This window comes from Chaetura pelagica, unplaced genomic scaffold (assembly GCF_000747805.2).
Source record: "Chaetura pelagica isolate M959 unplaced genomic scaffold, ChaPel_1.0 scaffold344, whole genome shotgun sequence".
In the NCBI taxonomy this organism is placed as follows: domain Eukaryota; kingdom Metazoa; phylum Chordata; class Aves; order Apodiformes; family Apodidae; genus Chaetura; species Chaetura pelagica.
The window spans coordinates 4,541,153-4,550,756 of record NW_009953098.1 but is presented as its reverse complement, the minus strand read 5'-3'; the positions used below and the strand labels follow the sequence as shown (position 1 = coordinate 4,550,756).

General features: G+C 41.7%; 1 protein-coding gene across 1 annotated transcript in view; it reads left to right on the top strand.

The window, feature by feature from the left end:
- RNF128 (ring finger protein 128, E3 ubiquitin protein ligase) overlaps positions 1 to 8,066 on the top strand; it is a 57,727-nt gene extending 49,661 nt beyond the window's left edge. The window contains exons 3-7 of the mRNA XM_009997107.1: positions 1,760 to 1,831; positions 2,407 to 2,489; positions 5,026 to 5,122; positions 6,228 to 6,402; positions 7,872 to 8,066. Coding sequence (XP_009995409.1) covers positions 1,760 to 1,831; positions 2,407 to 2,489; positions 5,026 to 5,122; positions 6,228 to 6,402; positions 7,872 to 7,987 — 543 coding nt within the window. The 3' untranslated portion in view covers positions 7,988 to 8,066. The remainder of the gene's footprint in view (positions 1 to 1,759; positions 1,832 to 2,406; positions 2,490 to 5,025; positions 5,123 to 6,227; positions 6,403 to 7,871) is intronic.
- The last annotated feature ends 1,538 nt before the right edge of the window (positions 8,067 to 9,604 follow it).

Sequence of the window (9,604 nt, the reverse complement as noted above, 5' to 3'; positions counted from 1 at the left end):
TTCCTGCTCTGTTGATGTTACCACGTTTTCTGCTGAAACTTTCCTGGGCCTCAGTGCTCACCAAGATGAATATGTGGCTGCTTTTCTGTGGCATCAATCTGAAACATTGACAAGGGGAGCATCATTCTAAAGTTAACCTTAAGTGACACACAGAAACACACATTTATGTCTTCAGCAGAAGACTTTCACAAGCTTCAAAGAAAACTTAACTAGTTCTTGTTCCTAAAAAGTATACCTGAAAACTTGTTTGAATTGTTCACCTTTGGATTTTGTCTCTTACTTGCTAGTTGTTAATAGCTATCAACTATTAAACTCCTAAAAGCATGCACTGTGATTCTGAATCTTAGGACCCCAAAACAACACCAACATACATGCAAACAGGTAATTTTGCACCAAAACTGTTTTGACAGAATCCCAGCAGGTCCTAGACAGTAACTTTTTGCCATTAACTGCTTCAGCACAGGGAATCTTACAGAGTTGAAGTACCAATTCTCCCTGAGCTGGTCAGGTGTCAGCAGCAACCCTCCTCCCACTTGTCCTTCCTATCCTTGTGCCACCAGCACTGCAGCTTCATACCAGGAAAAATATTTGTAACTGAAATGAATAAGGGGAAGTAATGCTGGAAAGCTAACAGCATTAGTGGGGTTCCTGCACTCAGCTGCTGATTGGGAAGAGGATTTTTGGTTAGCTGCAAAGCTTGAGTCTGGTCTGCTCCTAAGGTAAGTGCCATGTTGGGATGGCACTGCCAGAGCTGCCCGACACGCCTCCGTGTCCTGAGGCAGCATGTGCACCAGGGAGGGAGGGGACAGTCCTACTCTTCATGTTGGTGGAACAGCACCAACCTGTGACCTTCAAACAGATGTTAGCTCCTGTGCTAATTGAATGCTTTGCAGTGACAGCTGGAGAGCAACAGTTGCCAGGCAAGCTGGTCTTCTGCTGGCTCCTCATCTCTGCCCGGCTGTCCTGATAGCAGCAAGGAAATGATTGCCTGAAGGGGAATGCCTCTTCCTCTGCTTCCATCAAAGCTATCCTGTAATCCACCTCGGTCTAGCAATTTGATTTCTTTCACACCGTGTGTCATGGGTGTGTGTGGGTGTGTGTGTGTGTAGAAATAGCTATAAGGCCTTTTCTATATTCCTGTGCATGCTACTTTGAACCACTCTGGAGATAAAGTTGCATTCTTCCATTTGACAGGAGCGGTTGGTGCCAGGAGGCTCCTGAGCTGTTTGTATGCTCTGTAATGCAGTTGTGGCAGAGGACTAGTTCAGGGTATCTTGGTGGTAGTTGAGCTGATTTGTAAAGGATTTTGCCTCTCATCAGGGTATGAGTTTGTGGCAGGAAGTTGTCATAAAGTGAGCTGTTAAAAATATTGTCAGACTCAATGGTCAGTCTTTTGTACTAAGTCAGTTTGAAGGCTTCTGTTTGTTTTGTCTTGGTCTAAATCTGATCAAGGTATTATCTTATGTCTTTTCAAATTAGAAACCCATGAAATGCCTGTGCTTTGTGAAAAGGTTAGGCAAAACCAAATCATATGCAAATATCTTCTTGGTGTGTCATCTAGAGTCAATAACCACGTCAGTATGTCCTGAAACGGTTTCATGTTGTCTCTAAATAGCATGATCACGCTTACTTGGCATGTTTTGATAACATCTGGGTTATAAAACTGGTGCCTGCTTGCAGTAGGCATCTTGGTTAGCATTAGTAAACACCACCTAAGAGAAAAATGACTGTGATTAACCAGCAGTGTTTTCTGTTACAGCGACAGCTGAAGGCCAGGGCTAAGAAGGCCATCGAACAGTTAGAGCTGCGCACCCTGAAGCAAGGGGACAAGGTAGGATTGATCCTACAATCTTCTACCCCCTCTCCACAGAACCCACAGAGCAGGTCTTAGTACTGCAGTAGGATGCAGAAGTCTCTCTGAGCCCATCACTGTCTCTTGCAGAGACGGTTCCTTATTCAGACCAGGCCCTTTTCTAGGGTGCAAGACTTTCCAATTACCACACTCTTAAATCAGATTATTTTTCAGCTGCTTGCTTGTGGTCTTCCTGAGGTGAGAGGTCATAATTTGCTGGCTTGGATGCTTATAAGTAAAATAGTATATCTAATCAGCTTCCCTGAGTAACTTTTTTGTAACCAAAAGTGGAGGTAGAAGTTCTTAAACCTCTACAGTCGTGCATCAAATAATCCCATGATGGTTTGTAGTTGGACTTGTAAACCAATGGGATTAAACTTTCAATGCTTCTGTTAAAGTGTCAGCCTGACTATGAGTAATCCCCCTCATGTGTTTATATATGGCAGCTGTCTTGGATTGCTTTTAGCTAAACCCCTTTCTCTGCAATAAATCTGACTGGTTCAAAGGAAGCTTTCATAGTCTGTTAAAGCTGTAAATTAATTTCCCTGCTTTAGGAAACTGGTCCTGATGGTGACTGCTGTGTTGTGTGCATCGAGCCGTACAAGCCCAACGAAGTAGTGCGCATTCTCACCTGCAAGTAAGTTGTCATCCAAGCTGCCCCTTCACCAAAAATCTGCAAGCATACCTCTTACTGGTTACTCCTTCTGCTATGTTCTCAAAGCTGATCAAACTTTAATCAAGCTGTTGCACAGCAAGAATTCTTGAATCTCTGTCAAACAGCATTTTGAACAACAGGAACTGTGTAAATACACACTTGTGTGCCCTGGTGGCCCTTGTTCATAACCTCCCCTGGGAGTGGATTGACAAGTATGACTTGGCAGATCACAGTGCCTCTCCAGGGGATGCCAGAGCTTTTAAAACATTACTTCTTTTACTGGTATATAAGAATGTTACCTGCAAACTGCAGACAACTGGCCCCTCTATGCCCATTTCTTGTCACTTGCTTTACTGGTTACTGAGGGGGTCACGCTGCCATCAAACTTATTAAACGACTTTAACTTCAGTAGTTTAGAATAAAGTGTTTCTATTCTTGTGTGCATCATCTGAAATAGAGAGCAAAATAGAGCTACAGCAGTTTATTTTTCTAGAATTCTTTACTGTTGTATCTCATTGCTGTGCTTCTGTAGAAGCCTAGCATTGCTGCACTAAGATTTTAATTTGATAGCTTCTAAGATGAGCAATGAAGCCTCCTCAGGGCTTATAGAAACTTGTTATTTGGGTCTTCCCCCTGTGCCTGCTGAATGAAACTGCTTTGTCAAAGCTTGTCAAATCAGAAGGCTGCAATGTGACCTGAAAAAATTTTGGGGAGGGTTACAAAAAAGCACTTGGAAAAATTCTGATGTAGGAAAAATCAAGTTCTGAACAATGGAAAAATCTGTAGCTCCTATTGTGTGCTGAGCAGTGTCATTTGTGAAACACTATCAAATCTGAGCCAGGGTTACCTATGCACCAGGTTGCATTTCTGCAAAAGCTTTCCCTGCTCCCAAGGAGTAGGACTTGCAAGCTGTTTTGATATCAATTTGGTCTGTTAAGGTGTTATAAACAAACTCCCTTGATCTAATGCTTAATAGTTGAGAAAAAAACAAAGCTGAATAAGATTTAGGGTGTGTGTGTTAATGATTATTCAGTTGTCTTGTCAGATTTATGCTAGTGGTTAGTCCTACTTATTAATGAAGTAAGTCCCATGAGTACAGAAGCATTTAGACAGGCTCCAGATACTTCTGGCTGATAGGAGACCTGACTTCTCATTATTTCCCTATAAAACTTGCTAATCTTGATATGAACTTGCAAACAAAACATGATTTACTGCATTAAGTTCTTTTGAACTTTTTCTTTGTACACAATTATGTTTTGCTCTGAGACTGCTTTTACAGACATTTGTGATGTTTCATTCCTCTTTGGCCCTGATGTTGCTCCAAGAGGCATCAGCTTAAGGTGACCACATATACTTGATAGTGGTGATCTCTGCCACTATCAACCATATTAAGTTCTCTCTTACATGAGTTAGAAACTGATATTTACTGTAAGAATGTACTTGATAATGGTGGTTGCCCTTAACACTGAGACCTTATTTGTTGAAAGCATTTAACCATATCCATGAAAGAAAGCAATCCAGTAAATGCTCCTCTGAGTCACATCAGTAGTATCTAAGTATCTGGGGCGTAAATATTTGCAGGAGGCATTCTTATCCAGATAGTCAAACTGAAGGCATTTATTGTAGCAGAGGAACACACAACCAGTGTGAAGTCCAAGTACTTAAAATAGTCACACATCAAGGAAGCTTCAGGCTGTGCTCTAGACATCATGTTGCTGCAGCTAGAAGGAGGTGCTGGTTATATGAGTTGAACTGGAGAATCACACTAGGGCATAGGATGCTGAGCACTGGATGTGGTGATCATTGCACTTGTTTCATAATAGAGTTCTCATCAATATTGAGCAGTGTTTGTCTGCCTTGCTATTTCCATTCTGCCTGAGGGAACAGGCAGATTACAGGATTTCAAGCAGTCTTCCTAAATTTGTGGCCTAATTTAGACCCTTTGTGGAACTGTCTTCACAGAAGTACACGTTGGCATCTGTAATGGCTGAACTGTATTTACTTTCTTGAGTACACAGCTGGCCAAGTACCCACTTGGCATACATAGTGACTGCATAGACAAAGTGAATGTGTGGGAGTAAAGCTTATCTTGGGGACATAATTCTGTGAGATGATTTTTCTATGTAGCTTTAACAGAAACAAGTGCTATTTAGTTATTTGTGTATGCAGAACAGACCTTAACCTTAAAGCTAAGGCTGAAATGTCAATGTTGGTATTAGCTGAATTAGCTGGGAATGTATTGTATACAGAATTAAAAAAAAAGTTTAAGACTGATGTAGCAAAGATGATAATGCTGAATTCTAGCAAGTTTTATAGGGATACTAATATGCACAGACATGCTTGAGAGATCAACTCTTCATAACTTTCAGCTGAAACCTGAGGTCATACACTTGAGGTACAATATGGTAATCCATTCTAGAATGAATAAATTTTTTATGTTTCTAAATGGGCCTTCACAGCTGCCACAAACAGTTTTCCTGGTGTGAAACCTAACTTGTTGGTTACTTTCTTCCACCAGCCATCTCTTCCACAAGAACTGTATTGACCCCTGGCTTCTGGAACACAGAACATGCCCGATATGCAAATGTGACATACTCAAAGTTCTGGGTGTTGAGGTAAGCCTGTAGACTTTCTTAGTGGCAGATGCCATTATCAGCATTCTGCTAGTGTAATAAACACATAGTGAGCTATGTCCTGCTGCCTCTTGAGCACAGGTGACAAGCACAGGTGTTGCTGTGTCAGCTGTGAGATGCTACAGGACTAACTGTCCTGTCCCCTGCAGTGCAGCCTGCAGCTCACCTGGTCTGTGTTGGTATCATCTGAAGCCTTGGGCAGAATGTTAACCAAAAGTGACTGTAATGCATGACTGAAGAATTGCTCTTAGCTTTTGCTGGTGTAGCTCAGGGTGTTTCTCAAAGCTTCAGGCAGCTTTTGACAGCTCATACTGTCCCTGAAACCAGCTGATATTCATTTACTAAGTATCTGGAGTCCTTGAAAAATGAACATGTTGGCATGCATGACTTTCCTGGAGCCACATGACTTCCTAGGATACATAGGGAATTTCACAGAATCACAGAACTTTAGGGGTTGGAAGGGATCTGGAAAGATCATCCAGTCCAGAGCAGGATCCCTGGAGTAGGTCACACAGGAATGTGTCCAGCTGGGTTTTGAATGTGTCCAGAGAAGGAGACTCCAGAACCTCTCCAGGCAGCCTGTTCCAGTGTTTCGTCACCCTCAGTGAAAAAGGTTTTCCTCGTGTTTATGTGGAACCACTTATGCTCCAGCTTGCACCTGCTAATTTGTGATGTGCTCTGCAGCTGCTTGTTGTTGCAAGTGCCAGGGAAAGACTGTGTTGCCAAAGCCTGACACTGCCTGGACCAGCTAAATGTGTGCTAAGGTCTGCCTGGGGGAGGGAGATCTATGCTGAGTTGAAGGAAGAATCTGTTTTCCTGGTATTGGGCAGTACAAGGGAAGAGCTGGCTAAAGAATGCAGAGGCTGCATCTGAACTTCCTGCTTTATTAGGTAGTAACTGGTTTTCACCTATGATGCTGAGGTAAACAGCAGAGCTTTTCTCAGTTTTAAACTTACTTTTGTCTGGATGAAAGTTCACTAGACTCCTTCACTAGTCCTTGCAGGCATTGGTCTCCTGGGAAGATGCAGCTTTCTACAAAGCTGTAACTTAACAGTTTAACAGTTTTCTCCTTTTTCTTTTCACAAAGGTGGATGCAGAAGAAGGGGCTGAGTCTGTGCAAGTCACAGTATCCAGATCCAGTGGGGTATCAAATGTTCCTACAGTTCATGAAGAAGATAATCGTAGTGAAACAGCATCATCTGGATATGCTTCTGTACAAGGAGCAGATGAATCTGCCCTAGAGGAACATACACCATCAGAAAGTGTGTCTACAGTTCCATCTTTCTCGCTAGATTTCATTGCACTTTGTTGCTCATGCTATGAATTAGGGGGGAGGTTGCCTTAGTAACATCTCAGTGCTTGAGTACCTCATCTTTCAGGGTAATCTTAAACTTCCCTTTTGTTTTAGCATTTGGCTCTTACACTTTGTTTTCAAATGAAACACAATCTACATGTGAATTAAAAACTGAATCCGATTAAGAGAGTCATTGAAAATCAGAGGCCTTTTACTACTTAAAGGCCAAAGAAATTTTTCTGAATGTGTCTCTCATCTCATTGTCTCTTTGGAGACTTCATTTGGATGAGTCAGTGTTGCTTTGCTGCCAGATCTGGCTGCTTTAAGGAGCTGATTATTTACAGAAAACTTCTGGGGAGTCAGTCCTGATGTAGCTTACATGATGCAAAATAGAGGTGACAAACACATCAATTGAATTTCAGATTTTGCCAAGGCTGAGTCATCCTTGAACACTTTTAGAGAATTTTAATGGAGAAGACCATCAGTTTTTCGAAATACCTTCTCTTTTTGAACAAGAGCAAACTGATGGAAAATGTCTTTTTAGTGTTCAATTTTGTCAACACACGCTCAGTGTTGCTGTTGACTTTAAAAGTGGAAAGGTCCCAGGTAAACAAATGAAAGTAACAATCCCCTGGATTATGGAATAGCATTGGGAAGAAGAGTAAGTGAGGAAGCTTTCGGAGGTGAAAGGGGTGCTCTGGCTGTGTCTGCTTAGATTTCCTGTGGGAAGCCTGGCTGATAGGCAAGTGTGGGATTTGCTGCCTGCCTCTTTTGGGACATGCTGCTCCAGTGAGTGGTGTGTGTACAGGAGTGCCCAGTTTAGGCACCTGAGTAGAGCAGAGGGCACTTCCTATAAACTAAATATCAAAAGTTGAAATTGCATCCCAATAAGCAACCCAAGTGATGCTGGATTAGTTGCAGTGGCTGAGGCCCTTGTGTATTGTCAGTTTGAGAGGTGAGGACACAATCATTGGCCTAGCAAGGTTAGTCTGTAGGGAGGTGGCTTTCCTCTTGGAATCAGCCTGTGTCCCACAATTGATCCTGAACCTAGTCTCTAGACACCTGTCTTCAGCAGCCCTAAAGTAATAAGAGAACTACAAATCTCCTTGTAATTGGATTTCATAGCCTCAAGTGGTCTTCTGTCACCTGAGCACACAGCCTGGGCTTGCTCAGCAGTAGTGAGAAGGGAACTCAAGAGCCAAGCAGATACCTCTAGAAATGACAGGTAATGTCAAGAATGGGCACTCAAACTAATGAGGGACAGCAGGAGAGTGGCAGTTGGAGCATGGCCTTGGATTTCCCACTCTGAAGGAAAAGGGCTGGGAAAAGTCCACTGCAGCAGGCTTGTGGAAATAACACCAGCATGGTTTGCTTTGAGGTAGTGAATCTTGCCTGTGGCACTTCTTAACTTGCCTTTTCTTGGTTTTCTTCGAACAGATGACAACATGCATCTTGTGAACAATGAATCCCAGCCCTCTGCTGTGAACATCCTTCCACATGTTGACAACCCAAGTTTTGAGGCAGATGAAACACAAGTTGAAGTCAAGTCCTAAGAACACGTCCAGCAACATGGTGTAAGCCTTGTGCAAGGAGCTGCCTTCTGCCATCTCATGTCTACCAAACACTGCAAGACTGTAGCAGAAAAATATTGCCTTGGCAATGCTGAGATCAAATAGACTTGTTCAAATCATAATTGTATGGTTTCCCATTCTTAAAACTGCATCTCCCACGTGGAATTTAGTTTTAGCATTCTTTACATAAAGCTATGTTAAATATAAAGGAAAACATCAGATTTGAACACTAAAACATTCCATCTTCTGCAAAGCTTCTCTTCAGTGTTTGAGTCATTTAAATAAGGACAAGTTTTTGTGGTAGCTGTCTACTGGGAATTGTTTTGACTTGCATTTTTTTTTTTTTTGGTTGTTTGTTGTTTTAGTTCAAGTGGATTTTCATTGTAAAAAAATTTATTTTGATCTGGTCTAGTACTTATTTACCAGACACAGTTTAGTTTAAAGCAACACTGTATTTAATGTTTCCATGCACTAATTTGATAGGAGAAAGTACAAACTAATGCCTGTCAAACTGGATTTTGCCCACAGTGTCTTTGGTTGTCTGGTAAACAGATTTATTCTCTACCTCTCAACTCCAACCTGCCAACCATGCATTCCTAAAGGGAAAAAAGAGAGCTTCAAGCTGACAGGCCAAATCTGACTTGCACAATACTGTAAAGGGAACAATTGCAGGAACTTTTCAAAACTGTCAATATTAGACAGTGAAAGATCCTCCATGCTTTTTGGAGTTACAACCATCTCTAGCACCAGCAATATGCCAGAGTCCTGGCTTTTGTGAGTCTGGGTTGATTTCAGGAAGACTGAACTAAGGATGAAAAGACAGATTCTTCCCAAAGGATCTGCTGTGTTTTGTTCAGAAAATGATCCAGCCTCTGAAAAATGCTGGACTGTTGCTGTGCATTGTCTTGCCTGTGTGTTAAAGCTGCAGGGAAAGCTGGCATCCTGTAAACAGATGATTGCAGAAGTTGTCTGCCTGTGGGGAGTTGAACTGGGGTCAAGGAGGGACACTGGATGCCTCAATAGTAAGTGTAGGGCCTTGCCCAGCAAAGGTAACTAAGGACATCTTGCAGATGCACTTTATGTTGTTTTTATCTCTGTATCTATGGCTTGTTTCTGATGTTAGCAAAACTGTCTTAAAGCCTGCAATAAATTACTATTGAATCTGGAGAGGAAAAGCAATGCATTTTCTTATCTATAGTACAATTAAAATGGTTGTAAATATTTAATGATTTGTATTGAATTTGAATATGGAAATGTAAATAAAACTATATTTTGATGACTCTGACATGAAATGTTTATTTGGGGAAGAATGATAAATGAAGGCAGAGTTTGTATCTGAACAGTATTTGAGCTACTGTTAAGCAGAAGAATTTAGTGGTTCTCTGGTTTTGCAGCTTAACCTGTGAGTCTGTGATGTTCTTATGTGTGCAGGTTTACTTGTAAATCTTAGCTATGCAAGAATTTTGTCTAAAAATGAAAGTGTGCAGATTTCATGTGCACAGTCCAGGATGCTGCACTTGGGCATCTCTCCTTGCAAGTAGCATTGGAATTAGCAGACCTGTGTTAGATCCTTAATAGATATTTCCTATCCAAGGCCTT